This window comes from Grampus griseus (genome assembly GCF_964374135.1).
Source record: "Grampus griseus genome assembly, chromosome: 13".
NCBI lineage: Eukaryota > Metazoa > Chordata > Mammalia > Artiodactyla > Delphinidae > Grampus > Grampus griseus.
In genome coordinates, this window is record NC_139007.1 from 11,459,320 (window position 1) to 11,483,893 (window position 24,574).

General features: G+C 42.4%; 1 protein-coding gene across 3 annotated transcripts in view; it reads right to left on the bottom strand.

Annotated features, from left to right (window-relative positions):
* The window catches only part of FILIP1 (filamin A interacting protein 1), a 192,671-nt gene that overhangs the window by 51,953 nt on the left and 116,144 nt on the right, over positions 1–24,574 (bottom strand). For all 3 annotated transcript variants that reach the window (XM_082668783.1, XM_082668784.1, XM_082668782.1), the window contains 2 exons: positions 13,511–13,684; positions 5,053–5,231 (listed from right to left, as the gene is read on the bottom strand). In XM_082668783.1, the coding sequence (XP_082524909.1) occupies positions 5,053–5,231; positions 13,511–13,684 (353 nt within the window). The remainder of the gene's footprint in view (positions 1–5,052; positions 5,232–13,510; positions 13,685–24,574) is intronic.

The window sequence follows — 24,574 nt, forward strand, 5'->3', positions numbered from 1 at the left end:
GAAGTGTTCGTTTCAATCAGAAGGTAAGAACTTGGAAGTGGAAAAGGTTTCTTTTTGGTTGTTTGTTTGTTTTTACTGTAGGAAGCTCAGTTCAAACACTGATTCTTCCAATTAACTGTTGGCAAGTGACCTCGGTGGAAGGAATTTAACCTGCTTTCCCATCTTCTAAATAGGGATAGTAACTATACTTCATACAGTTTTGTAAGGATTAAACCAGATGTGTACGTGTCCAGCGTATGGGGGGGGGTCAATGAAATCTAGTCTAGCTAGTGAGCAGCATGTAGCTGAGGGCTAAGCACAGACAAGAGGCCTCCGTTGTTTCCTGCTGATATGTTCCACTTATTGATTACTTTCTGCACGATCAGACTTGATCATTTACACATCAGCAGCAATCTTTTTCTACAAAGTACTTTAGTGTGCTTCTCTGCGCTACCAATGAGAAAAGTCCATTTTATTGCGATAGTTTAGAGATAAGGCATCTAAATCTGAGAAACTTAGGGAAAATATGCAGGGAACCAGATGTGCACCTTTTTCTATAAAGTGTGCCAAGAATATCTCCCAGGATCCCAGGCCGCTAGAGCAACTTTTCACAAACTTGCTCTGACCGGTCATCCCCGCCACAGGCAAGTGCAATGGTGCAGCCTGTCCCACAGGCCACCAGGCCTAAAGGAACAATACCAAAATGGGGCTTGAAAGTTTCCCCTCCACCAAGCCCCTGTTCCTGCATTCTTTGCTTCACAAGTTAAGAGATTTCTCTCGAGATGCTGGTTTGTAGTTTTTTAAAAAATGACCCTATACTTGGAAGGCTTGCTGCAATATTATATGATGATGTAATTATTTATGTAGTCCCAGCTGAGCCTATAGAATCCAAAAGCTTTCAAATCTATATCTACAGTTATAGATTTAGACAGCCCTCCCCACATCATTTACACACACACACACACACACACACACACACACATACACACACATCCCCCTCAAATACTTCTTTACGTTCCAAAGCACTTTTTGATGTAACTGTATTCTCTCTATCCTGACATTCTTGAAGCAGCCCTAGAGAAAGTGTAAGATTAAAATTACAAGTCTTGCAGTTCATACAGAGAATAAAGCATAAACTCTGAAGGTGATCTCATGTGCTCAGAATTATGCCTTTTAAGGTCAAGTTGACTCAAAATATGGACCAAACAGAATATAGCAGTTAGTTAGAAAGGGAGCTTTCTTTATCTAATCTTAATTACTGCAATGAAGGATATTTTCATCTATATTTTAAACAATGCTAGTTAAGCCAATGCATTTTTTCATGCTAGTTCCACTTTTTAATTTGGGAATACAACTCTTTGTAAAAATAAATAGCAGTAAATGATGGTAACACATTATGATGGGTCTTTTGGTTTAGCATAAAGGAAGCCCAGAACAATACTTCGTCCATTTTAGGCACTTAATTTGTGGAGTTTTTATATAGGATGAATTTAACAACTCCTGAAAAGTGAAAAATAACTTCTGCTTAGTTTTTACACTTTCAGGGTCTAGGTGAGTGGCCATAACAAGGAGGTAGCTTGGAGGGGTACTTTATTTAGCTCCCCCATAACTACCATCAGCCTCCCATCAGAATGCAACAGAAGTAGAACACTGTGTGTGCTGTTCCAACTCCGCTCCAAAACAAGTCCCCAGGCTGCTCCTTCCAGCAGATGCTGTTCCAAAGCTTCTCCAGTCTTGACAGTTGAAAGACACCAGTGGTCCAAATAGATCTGTTTATATCCTCCCAACAACCATCATAATGCCTTTTAAGATTCTGTGTCATAGTTTGGACGTGAGAGCTTGGAGGTTGGGAGCCCACACACACACACACACACACACACACGAAGAAAACATAAAACAAGACATTCTGCCCAAGGGACTCATTCGTACAACAGTGCTGGACCAGTGGCCTGCACTGTCGTCTTAGTTGAGCTACATGATTTTTCTGGGCCTCAGTTACCCAACCTGTAGGATGAGGGACTTGAAAGGGCTGAACTCAGAAGTCTTTTGCAATACTAGTCAAACCAAGGCTTGTTTTTGAAAACCAAGGACTTCTGGTTTCATCAAATATCTGAATCTGGATAGCTACTGATCCTGTCTGCCTGGGTCCCTTGTTATTACCTTTAACCATTTTCCAGAGGGCGTGAGAAACCCTTACAGAGCAGGACAAGTGTAGAGAATGGAGCCTAGATGCTCTGCACGTGTGGAGGGTCCCCTGGGTCTGCACTCCCGTCCGCCCATGGCCACCAAATCAGAAAGCTGTCTAGGTAGAGGCAGCCTGCAGAGTCACACCCCCAGTAGAAACTGGGTGATTACAGCGAACAAACAACTTGGGCTTATCTCATCTCACTTTTTTCCTTCCTTCACTCATGCTCACAGGAGAATTAAAGGGAAATGTTTCTGAAGGAAAGCTCTTGGCGCTCTCTCTCTCTCTCTCTCTTTTTTTTTTTTTCACAAAAGGGACTTTTCCGGAGAAAGAGGAAGGGATTGCAAAACAAAGAGGCAAACAAAGGACTTGGAATAGTCTATGCCAGAATTCCCACTCCAGCTCAGAAAAACCAGCTCTCTATCAGCAGTAGCCCAGCTTCCCCTGCAGGGGCTGCGGCTGAGTGGGGCGCTGGGGCCTGGCTGAGCCGTGGCCCAGGTCCTGGTGGGGACCAGCCCCTGGCGACATTGCCCACGGGAAAGAAAGCCCCGGGGTCAGCAAACTACCAGCCCCCATAAGTACATCTAATTATGACCGCTTACTTCAAAAAGAGGATTTAACCCAAAGCAGATTTAGCAGGGCCTCTTCCAAAGGGCAGCGGGAGGCCCAGGCCTGACCTTTGAGAAAATCCTAAAGGCTTCACTGCCCAGGGAACTCAGCAAAGCCAGTCACCGTGGACGCCTCAGATCAGAACGCAGAGAAATTCAGCGATGCCAGCTTCAGTTATCAGGGTCCTAGTGAGGGTGTCTAATTTAGCATAATGAGCGTCGGTCAGCACGTGCCCACAGCATGTGCACTGGTGGTCAGTCAGGGGGGTGGCCTGGGCAGAAACATTGACAGGAAAATATATAAAGCACTAAAGTATAACCTGTTGAGTCAAAACTACTGTTTCAGAGTCTCAAAGTGGTTGGCTATTTAGTGAGTCAAAGATTCTTATCTAAAACATGTACATCTGGTGACATATGTCAACAGTGCTGATCAAAGTATGAAAAGCATCATGATATATATAATTTTTAAATTCTGCTTTGATTTTTAAAACCTCCTACATAGCGCTTTGCTCAGGAGAAATCGTTGTGTAATTGCCCTAGTGAAATTAAACAACTCCAGAGGAGGGGCAGGGGATTGGAATTGTTAGTCTTCAATTGGTCAACGTGAAGTTAGTAAATAAGTACACTTGGGACAGGCTCGTTGTATAATGAATATAAAAGTACTTTGTGAACTATAGAGCTCTCCATCGAGTGTTATTATTTCAATTATTCTCACAGTACACAAATATTAGGAAAACAAAAAAGAAAGAAACAGCTGGGTAAGTACAGTCTCTTCATCCACATACTTCATTTAAACCTACCACTCTGTAGGTGAATTCACCTCAGTCATTTAGCTTAGGTGGGAAATGGTAGAAAAGGCAGACCTATCTGGTTCTAGACCAAATGATTTACAAAGTGATCAGAAAATATTAATTCACACAGCTGGTTCTTTAAAATTATTTGATTTCAGATCTTTTAAAGAAATATCAAACAAGTTGCTACTCTTACCTGACCCCATTCCAACACAGGACACCTAGATATATGTAATTTACACGGTCATTCAAACCTTGTTTGCAATACCTATGCCTGAGGTTGGAAAGTTCACGGAGGTTGCGGGGGTAGAGTTTATTCTCACTGTTTGGTTGCCCCAAAGTATCAAATTGGACCATCTATTTGTCCAAACAAGAAGCTGATAAACCTGAGCTTCCAGCAGCAGAAGACAGACTTAAAGAAACCATAAGTGGAGGGTATTGTACCTAACACTCCAGCCATTGCTCCCTTTTCCGTTTCTCCTTCCTCAAGAGATGTACCAAGTCCAGTAATAAGTAAACATTACCAATAACTTAAAAATTTAACACAAACCTGTTGTTTCATGCTTTTATTTACTTTCCTATTGAGGTAACTTTTTCTGTCAAATAAACTAATCTGGGAAAACCAGATCTCCTTTTTGTAACTAGATATAGCAAAGCTGGGACTGGCGAAGCTCTTTCCCAATGGCTCTTAATTTGCAAGTCCTAAACACAGAAGCAGACACGCTTGGTAACTCAAAGCATCGGGATTCAATGTCATTGGTTTCAAAGACTGTGGAATTCACAGATGTAACCATTCAGCTGAGGGGAGGAAAAGGAGAGAATAAGCTAAAAAGAAGATGCTGAAAAACTGGAGAATATCAAAGAGCTCATCACAAAGCGTTTCAATTTGAAGTCTCTGCTTCAAAGGTGCTAATCCCTGGTCTGAGAAAACTACCTACAGTGTTCAAGGCTCAACGCTGAATTTTTGTTCTGTTTTGTTTTACACTGAGTTTTAAGAGTTATGCAACCCTGAAAAAGTTAAGCAGGTAACTCTAGGCATTAAGTAATTCACACACAACCAAGTAGTAAGGTTTTCTATACCCGTTTTAAGAATGAATAGGATTCATTTAAAATGGTGATAATTTGTCTCACTGAATAAGTGCATTTTAATCCCAAAGAGAAAAAGTATGTTATTTCTAATAGAAGGCAGTTAGTAGAGAGGCTTTTCAAACGTAAATGCTTCGTTGATCAAGTTAAAACAGAAGCTCCCTTAGTTTGTGGCTTTCTGGCTTTTCACATCCTAGTGGGAATGTGTTGCCGTATTTATACGAACCCGCAACATGCTCACATTAATAGTTCCAAGCAAAGTCTGTCTCACTCTCTGCAAACCGTTAGGAAATTAGGAATTAAACCCCGGGCCCGTGTCCGCGGAGTCACGGGTGGAAATCTGATCCAGGGCAGGAGGGGCAGGACGAGAGCGCGGCCCTCCGGGGCGCGCGTGCGCAGTTACCTCTCCCGCTCCTGCTCTAGCAGGGTGGTGAAGTCGTCGCTCTTGTGCATGTAGTCCGTGTGCTTGTGCTTCTCGTTCTCCAGCTCGTACACCGTGCGCCGGTGACACTTCTCGGCCAGCAGTAGCTGCTCTAGCATGCGCCGGTAGGTTTCCTTCTGTTTTTCCTCAAGTCTGTCCAGCTGAGGACACAAACATGGGAAAGAGCTTAATACTTTATTTCATTTATGGAGGACTCTAAATAATTCGTTTGCATTGGTCTAATGATTTATTACCTGTAGGGGAGGACACGGAATCTGCTCTTCTCTGCCATTTTCCCCATGCCATCATTTTCTCTAGGCCAGTTGCATTTATGAACTAGCCACAATAGGGCTGCAGTAATTTCTGGCCTCTGGCCTTTTTTCTGTGAACATATGTGTGGTTCCTAACCTTTCAGGAGAGCAAACTCACTGTTTCAATGAGACGGTGAAGCCCTATACTCAGAAAGAAAGAGAAGAGCATCTGGCCTAATCTCAGAAAAATAAAGAGCTCAGCCCGCACCAAACTCCTCCCCCGGGAGGAGGGAATTATCCTCATTGCAACCTTTTTTTTTTTTTTTTTTAAGGCTTGCAGTTAAGTGCATTTCTAGGAAAAGTATATGAAGGACCCACAATCCTCTTCTTTCAAGAGGTACTAAATATAGGGAGAATCTCAGAACTTGCAGAGCGCACATATCTCAAACTAAAAGAGATCTCATCAAATATTATTACAGGGCTTTTTGTGTCTGTTTCTCCAGCCAGGCTATAAGATCTTTAAGGGACCATATGCCTTGATCATCTTTTTAGTCCCTGGTCCCTAGCACAGCACCTGGAAGAAAGTAGGTGTTCAGTACATGTGTGTTAAATTGGACCCAATCTTACAATATTGATAGTTCCCTATCCTACTCTCCTCTTCAAACCCTAGTGCAGGAGTTCTCACCCGCAGCACTACTGACATTTCTGGCCAAGGAATTCTTATTTGAGGGGCTGTCCTGTCCACTATAGGATTCTCAGCGGCATCCCAGGGCTCTGCCCACTAGGTGCCAGTACTGCCACCTCCAATTGTGACAAAACTCTCCCCAGGCGTTGTCAAATGTCTCCTGGAAGGAAAAGTCCCCATGCCCCCCTCCCTGTTGAGAACCACTGCTCTAGGTGAATCAGATATATTTAGAATCCATTCTTAATCCCACAGCCAACTCTGTAAGACTCAGTGGTGTAGCTCCATGGGTATCAGCTTCAGAGCTACTCCCCTGATGTTGCACGTTTGCCCTTCAGTCATAAGGAGGCTCTGAGGTTCCCTGTACAATTTTATTATATTTTCATTGTGAATGAATCATTTATGGGGCCCAAAATAAAAGAGATAATGGGCACTTAGATCCATTTCCCTTTTGGTCTTTCCAGTTTGGTCCTTAAGGCCTCATGTTTCCTCTTAAATAGATTTCTCTCTTCTTAAATTCCTTAATATTTTTCCCATTAGCTCTCTGTTGATAACAGAGCTAAAATCATTCCCTAAACCATGATCCTTTTGTCTGAAACATACTGAAATTTCTCCCTATCTCAAGTTCCTGAACTTCTTCTCCACCAACTTGATTCAGGTACACTCTTTCCTTAGTAAATTTTGGCCTTTGTTGCTATGATGATCTCATTCAATTTTCCTTCCACCTCTGTCCCCATAATCCTCAGTGCCTTCTGATTAGACCTCCACCCCCTTTGCCTAAGAACAGGTGACCAGTCAGACTGGTGAAGCCCAGGTTGGCCAGCCATACCTGAGATCATCAGGGAGGCAAATCGTACTTTTATGTGTTCTGATAAATTACTTCAGTCTTAATGGGACAGTCTATACAAGAGGTTTTTTCACTGGAATAACTCCCTGTTACAAAATATTCTCCCCAAGAACTCTCCATTTTTCCACAAGTGTGATTTTCACCATATGTTATAGAATTTGTCAAGCATTGATGGGACATCATCAGAAATGTGCAAGGAGCAGCTCTTTCCCCCTTTTTTTGTTTATTTTTTATTTTATTTTTTTTGCGGTACGTGGGCCTCTCACTGATGTGGCCCCTCCTGCCATGGAGCACAGGCTCCGGACGCTCAGGCTCAGTGGCCATGGCTCATGGGCCCAGCTGCTCCGCGGCATGCGGGACCCTCCCGGACCGGGGCATGAACCTGCGCCCCGCGCATCGGCAGGCAGACTCCCAACCTCTGCGGCACCAGGAAAGCCCTCTTTCCCCTTTTTGATCCTTCTTAACTTTGTCGTAAAGTAAGGCCTTCCCTCCTTTTGAGAGTATTTGCAAGAGCAACTTCTGCCTGTTTTCTGATACCCTGACCCTCTCCTCCCTGAGGAAGGAATGGTTTTTAAAGGTTGTATTGGGACAGCGAGCTGGGCATGAATAGCCCTGCCTTTTCATTTCTTATTTTTTACTCTGTCTGCCATAAGATGGTACATTGTACTCTCCCTCAGGTGCTGTCTCCAGAGTCTAGGAGAGAGTAATAGGAACCTGGTGGTGGTCATCTACCTATTTATGCCAATAATAAAGTTAATGTTTCAAGTCATCTGTCAGACTCCTGCAGTTATCCCTCAATCCGTTCAAGGAACTCGGGAGGCAAAGATGGGGGCGTTATTAATTGGATGGTTGACTGAGATACCCAGAGAGAGAAATACTGTAGGGGCATCTGGAGGAAAAACAGCATATGTTGATATTAATTGTTCCAGGGCAGCCTAGGTAGGACTGCTAGGCCCTAGCTTTAGTATGTTCTGTCCGTGTGGGCCTTTGAGATTGGCTGTTCTCAGCAGCTACCGTGCTGGGACTAGGCCCCTGGAGTAGCTGCTGTTGTCTCTGTGGGCTGTGTTCACCTCACCTACACCAGTACAGCTTGACCTCAGCACTGGTTGCATAATCAGGAAGACAGTCTTTTTGTCCTTTCATGCATCCGGAAGGATGCTGACACATTGGTGTGTGAGCTGTGTTTTTCACCCAGAACTGCAGACCAGACTTTCTTTTTTTTTTTTTAATTTATTTTTGGCTGCGTTGGGTCTTTGTTGCTGCGCGCGGGCTTTCTCAAGTTGTGGAGAGTGGGGGCTACTCATCCTTGTGGTGCGCGGGCTTCTCATTGCAGTGGCTTCCCTTGTTGCAGAGCACGGGCTCTAGGAGCGTGGGCTTCGGTAGTTGTGGCACATGGGTTCAGTAGTTGTGGCTCGTGGGCTCTACAGTGCAGGCTCAGTAGTTGTGGCGCACAGGCTTAGTTGCTCTGCGGCATGTGGGATCTTCCCGGACCAGGGCTCGAACCCATGTCCCCTGCATTGGCAGGCGGATTCTTAACCACTGTGCCACCAGGGAAGCCCTGCGGACCAGATTTTAAACTGCAAAGGTAGTAAATTCCTCTTTAGCAATAAAGCATTACTGTGTGAGGATCTAGTTTTCAGTTTTAAATTCAGGATGTAAGAACTAACATAGGTAGCAACAGATCAGCTGTGCCAGACCCTGTTTCTCGTTATTTTGTTTGGAACTGCACTGAGCTCCTAGGAGAGAACTGAAGTGGGCTGACCTCTTGGATCTGTGTGGCTTGTCCAGAGACTCTGAAGACCACCTCCCACTGGATTCATTAATCATGTATACTGTGTCCCATGGCTTTGGGTTTTCAGGCTCCAAATTGTGGCTCAACCACAGAGGAATGGTAGTTCTTATTACTGAATAGTGAAAGCGAAATGGGCACCTATTACTTTGGAAATGTAGCTCCCACTTGGACAGAGGTGGAAGGAAAATTGAATGAGATCATCATAGCAACAAAGGCCAAAATTTACTAAGGAAAGAGTGTACCTGAATCAAGTTAGTGGAGAAGAAGTTCAGGGACTTGAGATGGGGAGAAATTTCAGTATGTTTCAGACAAAAGGATCATGGTTTAGGGAATGATTTTAGCTCTGTTATCAACAGAGAGCTAATGGGAAAAATACTAAGGAATTTGAGAAGAGAGAAATCTACTTAAGAGGAAACATGAGGCCTTAAGGACCAAACTGGAAAGACCAAAAAGGGAAATGGATCTAAGTGCCCTTAAAGATAGGACTATAAGAAAAAAAAAAAGAGAGATTTTAGTCTTTGTTGAATCAGAATGGGTGACAGAGGAGGTAGAGACAGGAGAGCCTAGAGAGCAGAACAGCGTGACTGCCCCACAAAGAGGGTGTCGGGATCAAGGAAACGTTTGAGGAACATGCTGTCTGACTGCAGATGGTTCTTCATGAGATCAGTTGGGGCCCTTTCTCTTGAAGACTGCAACAGCCATTCAAAGCGGTTACATAAAATATAGACATGCTGAAGAATTAAAATCTGAGATCAGGGTAGGATATGTAAAGCAATTTGGGGTGATTTTCATGGTGTCAGCCATGGTGGATGGGCCCTGAGCGAACATGCTCAAGAAACTTGGAGACGTAGATTTCGAAGGAAAGATGAGACAAACGAAAGGGGATTCAGGCAGGACAGCAGAAGATTCAGTCCAAACACCGGTGTGCTGTGACGGGAAAAGACTCCTTAGGAGATCATCCAACTCAAGAACATACAAGTAGATAAGATTTGTGTTGAACAAAGGATCCTTTTGGCAGACTCATAACTCCTTGGTTTTGCTTCTCTCGCTGAGGGTGACCACACACTACACAATACGGAAGGTAATATTCAGAAAACAAATGTCTGGGTCTGAAAGCATAGGGGAAGTTAGAGGCAAACAAACAAAAACTCTACGATCCCTAAAATAGTGATAGAGAAAGAAGGGGCCATTTGAAAAACTGGTCAAAAACAACAATAACAATAAAACTCAGCTGAGCCTTCCTACTGGAGGAAACGTTGTGACAAAAGAAAACATTTCTGTTGCCTTGAGTAGGACAAGTTACCCAAGAATTAGAGAGTTCAAACACGAGGGAAGGCGAAGTTCTGAGGAACGGTCACCTGGGTAAGGTTAGGTCCCCACTAGGTCCCAAGGCAGACAGGCTTCAGAAGGTCACCTGCGGGAAGGGGTAATACCACACCAAAACAAGGGGGCAGTAAGGAAAACCACTGGTACAAGATGGGTTTCCTAGGCCTGGACATCATGGCTGAAAAAAGAAAAAGATTCAAGAGATTTCACATATGCAGGTGGGGGCTTCCCTGGCGGCGCAGTGGTTAAGAATCTGCCTGCCAATGCAGGGGACACGGGTTCGAGCCCTGGTCCGGGAAGATCCCACGTGCTGGGGAGCAACTAAGCCTGTGCGCCACAACTACTGAGCCTGCACTCTAGAGCCCGCGAGCCACAACTACAGTGCCTGCGTGCCACAACTACTGAAGCCCGCGCCTAGAGCCCGTGCTCTGCAACAAGAGGAGCCACCACAACGAGAAGCCCACGCACAGCAACAAAGACCCAACGTAGCCAAAAATAAATAAATAAATAAAAATATGCAGGTGGAAAAGTAGAGCACCTAAAACAAGACCTAGGCATGGAGGACGTCACCACCGCAAATCCCTAAACTTCACAAAAAGACAGATAGGTTTCAAATGCCACTCACTGAGGGCAAGGATAATGCATGAAACAGATTCCTCCACCCAACCCAGGATTCGCCATTTCCCATAATTATTAGCCTCTTGATGGCGGCAGGCTCTGTCTGATGGGGACAAGTTCCCCCACACTGACTGGCATCCTGTTGTACCTGAAGATTTTCTCTATCCACCCTCCTTCCCTCAGACACCCTCTAAGTCTCTGTCTTGATCTTGGTGACATGAGCCTGCTTTGTGCTGAGTCCTGAGGTCAAGGAATATTATTACACTTGAGAAAAATGGACCTTGGAGCTGGGGCTTTTCTTGCATTTTTAACAATTTATGAATGTGAGGTTGGTACAATGATAACTGCACATGTCCTAATAATCTTTGGACTCTGAGTAAACACAGAATAAAGGACTTCAGGATGTATTAATTCAACTTTGAAAATGCCTAAGGTTAAGATCCTTCTGGCTAAGGCTAAGCAGAATAAGAATTTGGGAAGGAAAGAAACTGAACCCTTAATTTCTTTGCAGTTTTGCTTAAGAATTATGAACTTTGATATCTCAGACTTTAGTTTACAAGGAAGTTCAGGGCGATTTAATATTCGCTGCTTAATTTCTCCCCAGATACCTGGCAAGAGAGGGGGGTCCACCATATTGGGTTCACTGCTTAACCTTTGGTGAGTTCTGTTGGATGACCTAGCTGGGCCTAATTTGGGATGAAAATTGGAATAAGCAGCAGTGATTTTTGGCTTGAGGTACAGCATGGCTTCTAGGAACAAGAGCTGGACTATCTTCTCATGATACCAGGAGGCTAATGGAACAGTAATATATGGGATTCTTACATCATGAACTTGGAAGCAACTCTCTTGCTCCTGAGCAACAGGAACTTGATTGTTAAGCCCAAAGGATTAAGAAACCAAAAATCTGTAAATGGTGGAAGAAATCTTTTCTCCTCTCAGCATTCTATTTCTCTCACAAAGCAGGACTTCACCATTTTGCCAGGGTTGGGAAAAGTAGCTTCTGTCCTTCCCTCTACCTCCTTATTCCTTCCTCCCCAAGGGAGGAACAACTGTTCAGATTGTTGAGTTGAGGGGAGAAAGGAACCAAGAAGCGTGCCCAGCTTAAGCTAACTCCAACAGGACAACCCAAAAGAAAGATGGGTGTTTTCTGCTCTGCTCCTCTGTCCACTTGGGTTAGGCCTACTTTCTGAAGGTAAGTTGGAAACGCCTTCCTTTATGTACTGTCCATAGAACTCAGTGGGTCAGAGGCAGTGATTCTGGATGTGTGTGATCTGTAGACCTACCTCTTCCTTGAGAGGTCATACCAAGCTCTAACTTGGGAGAAAAGAACTAAGAAGCCCAAATGATACTATTTATCCAAGCCAAGTTCTTCAGTCCAGGTGATTATAATAATAATATAAAACTGATATTTTGGGCTTCCCTGGTGGCGCAGTGGTTGAGAGTCCACCTGCCAATGCAGGGGACACGGGTTCGTGCCCCGGTCCGGGAAGATCCCACATGCCGCGGAGCAGCTGGGCCCGTGAGCCATGGCCGCTGGGCCTGCGCATCCGGAGCCTGTGCTCCGCAACGGGAGAGGCCACAACAGTGAGAGGCCCACGTACCGCAAAAAAAACAAAACAAAAAACCCGATATTTTGACCTCTCTATGTCTTTTACTCCTCGAGTCTCTCCAGGTTTGGAACTAAATAAGAGTGTGAGCAATTATCACCCTCAGCTCCCAGCAAATACTAATGGCTGATATTTGTTGAGTAGCTAGTATGTTCCAGACACTACGTTAAAAGTTTTACAGGCGTTGCTTCATTTAATCCTCACAACTCTATGAGATGTGCACCTGACAGAGAAGAACACTAAGGCTTAAAGAGCTGAAGTGACCTGCCCAAAGCTACAGGCAGCTAATAACTGTGGGTTATCTCAAACATGAAAGTGGATTCAGCCAGTTGACTCTATTCTATCACATATTGATAATTACTCTTAATGCTTAAGGAAAAGATGAGAACAGAGCTCCAGTTCATCCTGGTTGCAGAAGTTAGAAAATTATGGGCTGTCAATCTGTCGTGAATACTTTCTAAAGCAGGTCTTTCTGAGATCTGTCAAGCTGAGCTGCTGCAAAGGCTTGTCTTAAGCTAAATTACAATAAATTGCTTCGCACTTTTCATTTCTGTGTTCTTTATTCATTTATGATACTAATTTCATATCTATGATTTTTTTTTTAACATGAATTCCGAAGAGTCAGTATGGCTAGATCCATCAACTGGTTAGGGAACTTCTACGAACTTCTTCACTGAACTTCTACGATGATATGAGAGTATTTTTAACATGTAATATCATGGGTAATTAACAACAATAGTTGATAGTTCCTAATACAGTCTTGTATAAAAATGATTAAATATTGTCCTATTAGATTCCCTTTCATCTTAAAGAACTGCCCTAAGCCTTCCATTGGGATTTTGCTTCAACTTTTATGTTTTAGCCATTCACATGAGATCATTTTAATGGTCTATAAGATATCAAAACTGAGTGGCTTTATAACCATAAATATCAATAATAAAAATCAGTTTAATTTTAGGCTACCAATTTGATAATAATCTGAAAATTCAATGCTAAAACCCATAAGCACCTCAAATTTTTACACATACCCCTTCTTAGAGAAATAAAAGAATAACAGACTGAAGAGCAGGTAACTATCATAATCACATGAGAAACATATTTCGGGCTTTAAGTATATTTAAGGAAATACTTCTACAATTCTTATCAATGAAATGTATCCACAGTAATTCTGAATTATTTAATTATACTTTAATTCTATATTAGGGCATCATAAAATGCTTGCCTTTGAAAGAAAACGTTAAAGCGTGTAAAATGGAAGGATGTGGAGACATCCCTCTGAGGCTTCCTTCTCAGGGACTTGTCGGGGTATGTTTTTACCTCTGAGATGGGTTTCTCATACACATCTTCCCCTATGGACTTCTCCTGGGCCAGGATGGCATCTCGGTGCAGGACCCGCAGCACTTTCTCCGGCTCCGCAGACCCGTAATGAGCCTCCAGAACCTCAGGCTTGGTTTTCTCCGTCTTCAGCATGTGGATCACATCTTCCCTGGCCTGTGGTGGAAAGTGCAGCAAGGTCAGACGGTTGACAACATAAATCCTATGCCGGGCTCACAAAATCAACACGGAGTTTATTGAATATATTCCTGTCTCGTCAGGGCTATGGGCAAATTTACTGGGTGTTTTTTGTTCTTTTTTTTTTTTTTTTTTTTTTTACCAAAAGCAGATTGGCAAGCAGATACTCTGCTTCAGGTTGCTAGGAAGCCGGCAAGCAGAAAAAGGGTTTGTGCTAATATTAACTACATAAAAAGTGCTTGATCTAAGTAGCAGTGATTCTGAGAAGGGGGAGGACTGCTCCTGGGGACACTTAGCCCTTTTTCAGTGCACATGAGGTCAATGACAATTTAAAGTTTTCTAGTTTTCTGTTTATGCCCTCAATATACAGTATTCAAATCTGGCTTTAAAAAAAACCCTGCTCTCCCCTATGCCGGTTCTAACTCCGTGTATAATTAACAAAAACAGCCTTTATTAGTGATTTCCTGTTTCCCATCAAGTGATTCATTTTGCACAGAAACACATGGTTGGGAGCTCTCACGGTGCTGGGCTGGGCTTCTCAATCGAATTCCCGCTGAAGGTGAAACTTAACTCCTGTAATATCCACACTGCCAGTCAGAGTCAGGTTGGTGGGGTCAGAGTTGTTCTTTTGGTTTATTAGCAAAACTTTAGTGTCTTGTTGAAGCTCTTGAGAAAACCACATGATTATAGGCTTTCAATCATATTGACTGTGGTTCCCATCACATAATGCAAATACATCTGGATGTATTTTCTACTGATGAGGAATGATGAACTAGTTATGACGGAACTGACTTTGACCAAACGTACTCCCATCTGGTTGTATACTTGTTTTTCCAGTAATGGTGATGAGTATGAAGTACCCTTACTTCATCCCAACTTGTACCAAAGAACACACTGGTGGCAATAGAATTTCAGTCTGCGACGATGGAATAGAGTTTTCCCCTGTGTTATGCTAACTGGGGGTTTTAAATCATAAACCTGGCTCGTTATCACGGTATTCTAAACAAGGGAGCTAACTAGTTAGCCCTGAGACAGGACCATTATAAAGTTTGTCTTTCTTGAGATTTCTCACTTTCATTGCTTTTTCGTAGTCTCCAAATTCATCTAATTCCAAATGGCTAAAGACGAATTTATTACAGAAACGTCACTGGACTGGAATTTGCAAATTTTCCCTATGTTGTCTCTGCCACATATACATGTGCTCCTTTCAAGACAAAAATGGAAAATATTAATTTTGAAGCAACCAGTGGTTTGGAATTAGCGAGAAAGTTAAAGTCAGAAAATAGTCGAATGGAAAGGCAATGTGTTTCCACGCAGGGCGAAAGGACGAAGCGCAGACACAGAATCAGGCTAGCTGTACGGTGTCTTTGTGCAAATTAGAAAGAGGTGCCCGCTTCCTCCAGGAGACACAACCCTGAGTCAGAGTGCAGCCTGCCTAAGGAGCAAAGAGTGGGCTGTAGTTCACGCCTATTCAGTCCCTCTGCCAGGCACCCCGATGCAAGGCACAACTCCACATCTGTGTATGGTGACCCTGTACTGAAGGAGTCCAAGGTATGTCCATTGTTCTCAGTCTTCAGGCAGACGATGTAAACAGAGAGCTTTGCAACTGTAAATAAGTAGCTATTTTAGTTTAAAAGTTTAAGCTATCCACTTTAAAAATATGTAAATATTATTGGTATCTTTCTTTTTTTTTTGCGGTACGCGGGCCTCTCACTGTTGTGGCCTCTCCCATCGCGGAGCACAGGCTCCGGACGCGCAGGCTCAGCGGCCATGGCTCACGGGCCCAGCCGCTCCGCGTCCCGGACCGGGGCACAAACCCGTGTCCCCTGCATCGAAGGGCGGACTCTCAACCACTGCGTCACCAGGGAAGCCCGTATCTTTCTTTTTAACCAAATCTTTCTAGTTCTCTTAGAAGAAAACGACTGATGTGAAACACCTATTTCTTTTCTCCCTAAAAAATGTGCTTATGGTTGAACTGTATTGACTGTGTTATGCTGCATATACCAGACATTTCAATCTGAGTTCAATTACCCTAGACACCAATTACCAAGGAAAAAGAGGCTATGGTTATGTACCACTGTGCATTATGTATTTAGAGCCACATTACTCTTCAGGGACTAACTAAAAGCTTTTTAATTGCTGTAATAATGATCATAGAAGGAAGACGAATGTTGCCCATAAATCACTACTATTGAGAATAGTTTACTATAGTAAATCAAATATTCATATTGTGATATCTGTTTAATCAATGGAATAATAAAGATGTGATCACAATAAATTTTTTTCATTACTTTAAACATGTGATTCAATTTATGTAATTAAGATCCTACGTTTTGGGGATAAAACCACTTTACGCCTCTGAGAGTCTTGTTAATTTTTGTAGAAAAGACTGAAGTTCAAAATGTAAGAAACGTTGAACGTTACTATTTTCACTTGAACGTTACTATTTTCCTTGAACGTTACTTGAACGTTACTATCCTTGAACGTTACTATTTTCACTCGGAAGTTTTTGTTGTTGTTGTTGTTTTTGGTTTTTTGTGGGTTTTTTTCTGCGGTACGCGGGCCTCTCACTGTTGTGGCCTCTCTCGTTGCAGAGCACAGGCTCCGGACGCGCAGGCTCAGCGGCCATGGCTCACGGGCCCAGCCGCTCCGCGGCATGTGGGATCTTCCCGGACCGGGGCACGAACCCGTGTCCCCTGCATCGGCAGGCGGACTCTCAACCACTGCGCCACCAGGGAAGCCCCCACTTGGAAGTTTTATCACAAGCAAGGAAAGTCTGAGGGTGCTGGGGAGCTGCGAAATAGGCCACTGTATTTACATAGATGTAAAAGGACACAGAGGGAGGAATACTTTGAAGAGGGCTCTAGAAAGGGGAGAAAAGGAGGTCACAGGAAGAAGAGACAATGAAAATGTTCAACTGACTTAGTCCTGGTGATGGAGGAGAATAAATAGGAGCTTAGGGTATAGAAACAGACACAGAGGGGTCACAGCCTTCTCTTCCATCCTACCTGGTTCCCCTTTGTGCCAAGGGAGACATACGGACGCCAAAAACAAAGATGTTCCTGCAGAATTGAAACTGCACCCCGTGGAGCAAGGGGTTGTCTCAATTGGCTGCATAAGGAGCTGATTCCAAACACAGGGGGGCAGCAGAGGGCCGCTGTGCAAAGCCTGGGGCCGACAGGTGAGTGTGTGATCCGTCTCACAAAGTCAAGGGTGGGTATCTGGTCTTTGCTGTGAAAGTAGGGCTGGGGCGACAGACACAGGACAGGTGGAGCCCACACAGGTGGTATAGTTCAAAAGAAGGCTGAATCCAATGATCCATTCAATAAATATTTGTGCACATTCAGTACTGGAGATATAATTGCATCCTGAGGCATTGACGTCTAGGGGGAAATAGACAATCAGTTGAAAGTCACTTACATTATAACATGACAAACCTTGGGATGGAGGAGATACAGGGGGCTAAGAATTTGGTCCAGAAGAACACTTGACTTGCATCTGAGCTGACGGAGGAGGCTTCCTGGAGAAAGTGACCCGAAATCTCACAATAAGTACTTGAGCCAGAGAAAGAGGGGTGGAGCTAGGCTAAGAGTGTTCTTGGCCAAGGGAAACCTGTAGGCAAAGGCCAAACTGAATAGATTTAGATGCATGGGCTGGGGCCACAGGAGGCCGAAGTGATAAACAATGGGCAACTCATAAAAAGCCTCTAAACCAGGCAGTGAGTTTGCATTTTATCACAGAACAGCAAGAAGCCTTGGAATTTTTAAGCATCGGGATTGTGACACGGTCAGATGGTTGGAAAGATCATCCAACTGCCGTGCTAAACACAAATTCTGAATCAGCAGATCTGACGGTGTAACCCAGGAATTGTGATTTAAAATATCTCTGCAGGTGATTATGAAGCAGAGCTGCACTTAGAAACCACTACTTTAGGCCAATTCAGCACCAAAAGCACTTAACATGTCTCCTCTGTTCAAGGTTCCCAGTAGGCTCACCTGATTCCCGGGGACTTGCTTGCCCCAGAGGTTTCTCCTGTTCTCACTGTGTTATCAATTCCACTGATTCTTCTTCACCAAGGAATCATGGTCACTTCAGACCAGCAGCATAAACTAGGAGGGTCCCCAGAAACTGGTGAAAGTATTTGCTACCTCTGTGCAAATGAGGGTGACCAACTGTCCTGGTTTGCCTGGGACCAAGAAGAACAGAATCCCACAAAGCTGGACTTCTGCAAATCTGGACAGTTCCAGGCAAGATGGGACGAGTTGGTTATCCCAGGGCAAACACGGAGTGGTCAGGAGACTGGATATTCCAAAATGTCCCTGCATCTGGCAGGGCAGCCATGGTGGACTTAACTGTACTCAGAAACTGAATTTCACTGACAGTGTTTCCAAAACTTAGCTTTCTTTACAGGCAAAACTCCATCATTGATGATTATGCCTAGTGACAATTTTAACTATTTTTTAAACTTGTGGGTTTTTTTAATCTTTGGGAAAAACCCACAATGAGTAGGAAAGAATGCTTAGTTCTTATGCCCATGTGACATAGCTGTTCTACACTCCTAAAATGGGTACATGTCTAACTTTGGGGGGACAGAGGAATCAGAATGAGCTGTGGAACTTCAAATTAAACATGGTGCATCCTCTTGAAGCACCCAGATTACTTAAAGACTAGGGTAGGTGGTAAGTAGTTTAAAACCCTTTCAGAAGATTAATACAATATTAGTATTTACTTGAATGTTTAGGACAAAACACAAGACTTAAAAAACATTTGCTTGGGTGGACAGCTTGGGACAGCTTCTTAGACGATGCCACCATGATCCCCAGCCTGGCAGTCCACTCACTTAGGTTGAGAGGGAACACAGCCAGGTGGGAAGTTTGAGAAGCCCGCCCCTAACTATTGACATTGCACACCTCAAACAAGATATTCCCTGCCAAGAGCTGTTGACCTTGAATGGAGGATGCATTTTTTTTTTTTTTTTTGGGCACGCCAAGCGGCATGTGGGATCTTAGTTCCCCAACCAGGGATCAAACCCGCAACCCCTGCAGTGGAAGCACGGAGTCTTAACCACTGGACACCAGGGAAGTCCCTGGTGGATGCATTTTGAGGAAAGAATAAATTTGTTTCTATGCTATGGAAGAATCAGAATGTCACGGTTTCTAAACACCATCACTTCTTCAAATTATTCAGTTAACCACATAAATATGGTCTATTGCTGCACTGAGCTAAGGAACGCTGGAAAAGATGGTCCTGGAATACCAACATATGCCCATTCTGTAAATGCCTTCCCATTCTGGGAACTCAACTCAATGTTCCGTATCTGTTTAAATAATGTAATTTATTAGTTTACTTGCCTATTTCTTTCTTAGGCTGTGAGCTGCTTTGAGAACAGGGACTGTGTCTGCAGTGTCTACTAAAGGGTGCCTGCCCACATGATAGGCACTCAGTAAATATTTGTGGAAATAAAAGTAAAATTAAGTGATGTGAAGTCAGAGAGGCATAAACTGCCGCTGAAAATCTCAGAACAACCTTAATTATTTAGCTTTGTTTAAAAGAGTTAAACAATTACATTTTTCAACTTCTGCTCTTTCATCTGACGTTCTTGTCTACAATTTAGGAGTCACTTTGTTCTTCTTAAGTTTATTCCAAAAAGAAAATATGTAAACTGAATAAGGAAAAACAGTACATTCCACTAGAATGTTACAACAGGAAACAATCTTTAAACCTCATACAAATTGAATTATACTATTTACCCTAGTTAGGTAAAATGGAATATTATAAACATATTGGAAGAAAAAAAGCTAAGTAATTTATGATGGCATTAGCTATTATTATAGAAATTAAACCCATTTTTTTGCTCCTCAGTGTTAGAAAGCAAGGTTAACATAATTAGTGACACAACAACATACAAGGAGAAGATTCAGCTATGGTTAGTTTAGAGGGCCATTGGGGCTAAAAATGTGTCTTTAGGTTTTTTCTGGAGAAGTTTCTCTCCACAACTATATGGTTAATAATAGCCTAAAAGTCTCTATACTGCTTGTTCATTAAAGATTACTCCTTTCTAGCACTTCAGACCAAATATTATCTAAAAGAAATCTTTTATTAAAATATCACAAGCAGATGCTGTTTTTCATATTAAAACTTGCTTTTATTAATACCATGATAGCTTGAATTTTTAAAAGTAAAATTCCTAAAAATCCCAATTATGTTTTTTGCAGAAATAGAAAAATCCATTCTAAAGTGCATATGGAATTTCAAGGGACCCCAAAGAGCCAAACAGTCTTGAAAGAGAACAAAGTTGGAGGTCTCACACTTTCTGATTTCAAAACTTACAACAAAGCTACAGCAATCAAAACAGTGTGATACTGCCATAAATACAGACATTTAGACTAGTAGAATAGAATAGAGATCCCAGAAATAAAACCTCACATATATGGTCAAATGATTTTCAATCAGAATGCCAAGACTATTCAATGGAAAAGGATAGTCTTTTCAACAAATGATGCTGGGGAAACTGTATATCCACAAAGAATGAAGGTGCAAAAGAATGAAGATGGACCCTTACCTTACACCACATACAAAAATTAACTCAAAACGAATCAAAGACCTGAATGGAGAACTAAAACTCTTAGAAGAAAACATAGGAGAAAAACTTCATAATATTGGATTTGGCAATGATTTCTTGAATATAACACCAAAAAAACAAGGAATAAAATAAAAAATAGATAAGTTGAACTACATCTAAATTTAAAACTTCTGTGTATCAAAGAACACAATCAACAGCGTGAAAAGCAACCCACAGAATGGGAGAAAATATTTGCAAATCATATATCTGCTAAGGGGTTAATATCCAGAATATACAAAGGACCCCTATAACTGAACAACAACAACAAAAACCCTCATTTCAAAATGGGCAAAAGACCTAAATAGATGTTTCTTTTTTAAATTTTACTGAAGCATAGTTGATATACAATATTATATAAGTTACAGGTGTACAATATAGTGATTCACAATTTTTAAAGTTTATACTCCATTTATAGTTATTATAAAATATTGACTATATTCCCCATGTGGTACAATACATCCTTGTGGCTTACTTTATACCTAATAGTTTGTACCTCTTAATCCCCTACCCCTGTATTGCCCTTCCCCACTTCCCTCTCCCCACTGGTAACCACTAGTTTGTTCTGTATATCTGTGAGTCTGCTTCTTTTTCGTTATATTCACTAGTTTGTTGTATTTTTTAGATTCTACATATAAGTGATATCATACACTTTTTGTCTTTCTCTGCCTGACTTATTTCACTTAGCTTAATGCCCTTCAAGTCCATCCATGGTGTTACAAATGGCAAAATTTTGTTCTTTTTTATGGTTGAGTAGTATTCCATTGTATGTATATATTTGTGTGTGTGTGTGTATATATATATATATATATATATATATACACACACATATACACACCTTCTTTATCCATTCATCTGTTGCTTCCATATCTTGTTAGGTTGCTTCCATATGTTGGCAGTTGTAAATAATGCTGCTATGAACATTGGGGTGCATGTATCTTTTTGAATTTGTGTTTTTGGGTTTTTTCAGATACATACCTAAATAGACGTCTCTCTAAAAATATACAAATGGCCAACAAGCACATGAAAAGACATTCAATATTGCTGATCATTAGGGAAATGCAAATCAAAACCACAACGAGATACCACTTCACACACATTACGATGGCTATCATCAAAACAAACAAAAAAACAAAAAACAGGAAATAAGTATTGGCAAGGATGTAGAGAAATTGGAATCCTTGTACACTGTAAAATGGTTTAGGCACTATGGAAAACAGTATGGTGGTTTTTCAAAAAATTACAAATAAATTACCATATGATCCAGTAATTCTATTACTAATAAATTACCATATGATCCAGTAATTGAAAGCAGGAACACTTAGGTTTATAGCAGCATACTATTAGCAATCGCCAAAAGGAGGAATACAACATCTGTACTCACTGACAGATGAATGGATAAACAGATGTAGTATATACATACCCTCCAGTATTGCTCAGCCTTTTGAGAAAAAGGAAATTCTGACACATGCTACAACCTGGATGAACCTTGAAGGCACTTAGCCAAGTGAAATAAGCCAGTCACAAAAGGACAAATACTATTCCATTTATATGAGGTACTTAGAAAAGTCAAATTCATAGAGACAAAGGAGAGTGGTGGTTGGCAGGGACAGGAGGGAAAGGAGGATGGAGAGCTATTGTTTAATGTGTACAGAGTTCCAGGTCTGGAAGATGAAAAACATTCTAGAGATGGATGCATGGTGGTGATAGTGCACAGCAAGGTGAATGCATTTAATGCCAATGGATTGTACACTTAAAAATGGTTAAAATGGTAAATGTTATGTCTATTTTGCCACAATTTAAAAGAAAGTACCACCTTGTTCACCCCCGAAAAGTTCAAATAAGGAAAGAAAATACAAACCATCCCCAATCCTTTATCTAGAGAATACCACTTTTTTAAAAAGGTAAAATTCCATGTAGAAAATTATAAAAGTGCAGTCATGTTTTCTTGTGATTAGTTATCTGAACATGACAGTCATCCATGGATCTAAACACATTTTCTTTACTTATGTGGTTTTCTTTTTTTTTTTTTTTTTTTTGCGGTATGCGGGCCTCTCACTGTTGTGGCCTCTTCCGTTGAGGAGCACAGGCTCCGGATGTGCAGGCTCAGCGGCCATGGCTAACGGGCCCAGTCGCTTCGCGGCATGTGGGATCCTCCTGGACCGGGGCACGAACCTGCATAACCTGCATCGGCAGGCAGACTCTCAACCACTGCGCCACCAGGGAAGCCCTCTTCTATTTTCTTTTTTACCCACATTGGGATATTAATAGCAAGACACCTGCTGTGTCCCGGATTAGAAATTAGATAAGGCCACAGGTTCCCCCCTTCAGTGCTGTGGTTCTGCAGTGTATAGTTTCTTAAATTCCAAAAGACTACAGGCTTTTGGTTCTGTGCTAATAAAGACCTTAGGCAGAGCCCTTGAACTGCCTACCCCTACATGTAATCAGGTCCAACAGACAGAGTCCAGCTTTCTGTGCGCTGGCTGAGAAGCTGAATTCCGTAAAACGTGGGAGAAGTCATTGCTGAGGCACAACTCTATGATTGTTTTCTCACTGTAGTTGTTTACCCAGCTGCATGAATTTAACCCCGTCAACATAAACCAGCTAGAAGAGAGAGACCCAAGACAGATACAGCATCTGTACCAGACCTTGCACCGATAGCTGTATACAGACACCTCTGGTACAATTCTGCTTATTTATGTAAATTTTCTTCACCTCCTTACTTTATCCTGTGATTGTCTCCTTCCCATATAGTCTCTAGAAGTATTTTTCAAGCTTGAGTGAAATCCTTCCATGTAATCTTGTCTGGAGGACTGACTGGCAGGGTGGTCCTGACACAGGGCTATTTGCATGAGGAACCCCGGCTCTTCCTGGGAAAGAGCTCATCCCAGAGGAGGAAGGGCATCATTTTGGTTGAAGGACAATGGGGCAGGGTCAGAGGGGAAGGGTGAGTCTGAGTGCAGCACAGCGTCTGTCACTCCGACACCCTTCCAGCCCAGACGCCTCGACCTCCGCCTGAGTCCCAGGGTGAGGGACTGTCGTAAGAGAGCCCAATAAGAACTAGAAGAATTGGTACATTAGAATTCAGCAGTCGGCAGGGAAGGCGGGAAGGGGCAGCCCTCTCTATCTGGCATGTCGCTCTCAGTGTACACATTAGTCTGAGCCGCCTCTAAGTAGACACCAACTGACGTACATGGAGGAGAAAGCCCTGGGTCTCACACAGCAGAGCTGGCTGTGGGCTGGAGGGGGGAAAAGGGCCAAGTGGCAAATGCCAAACGGTAGCCCGGAGCAGGCTGTGCAACACGTGTGGGTCACCCTCTGGGGACTCCCTGCGCATAAGGGGCCTGGCATCCCACAGAGCAGGTGAGGGCACAGGGAACAAGAGGGAGAAGGTAGTTTCTCTGATCTTATTTTCATCCTCTGACTGGAGAGGGCTGGGAAATATAAGTAATACTCTTTCAAAAGAGAAGATATTTCAATCAAACAAGACTACACTGTCTAGAAAAAATTTATATGTAAGGTTTATTTGAATCACATTACATTAAATTCCTTAGGATTTGTTGTGTTTTTTGAGGTATTCACTTCAGCCTCTGACCTAAGTGATTTATGTATTTGTAGCATACATTTGACCAACTTAGAACAAGTAGAGTTTAATTTTTTGAACAAAAATACAAGAAAATCTCAGCCACTATGAACCTACAGGGCATGTCACACTGAATATTTACTTTTATAAGTAATTGAAAAATATTTACTTTAAACAACAGAGTTGTTTCACTGTAGGGGTTTGGGAATAGGATGAATTCCCAAACTGAATTCATTTAGAATTCAAATGAATTATAAAGTCCCTTTCCTTTCAAAAAAGAATGTAATACACATAAGTTAATGTCTTTCTGAGAACTCGGGGTCGTCATTCTAAGTATCAGCTGTTCTGGTGTACTGAACATGTTTATTGTAATGTGCTTCCTTAACCCACTTGCTTTTTGTCTTTCTCTTTATTTTTTTATTATTTTTATTTTTGGCTGCATCGGGTCTTAGTTGCAGCACGTGGCCTCTTCGTTGGGCTCTCTCTAGTTGGGCTCTTTCTAGTTGAGGCATGCAGGCTCTGTAGTTGTGACATGCAGGCTTAGTTGCCCTGCAGCATGTGGGATCTTTGTTCCCCAACCAGGGATTGAACCCACGTCCCCTGCATTGGTAGGTGGATTCTCAACCACTGGACCACCAGGGAAGTCCCTGTCTTTCTCTTTAAACAA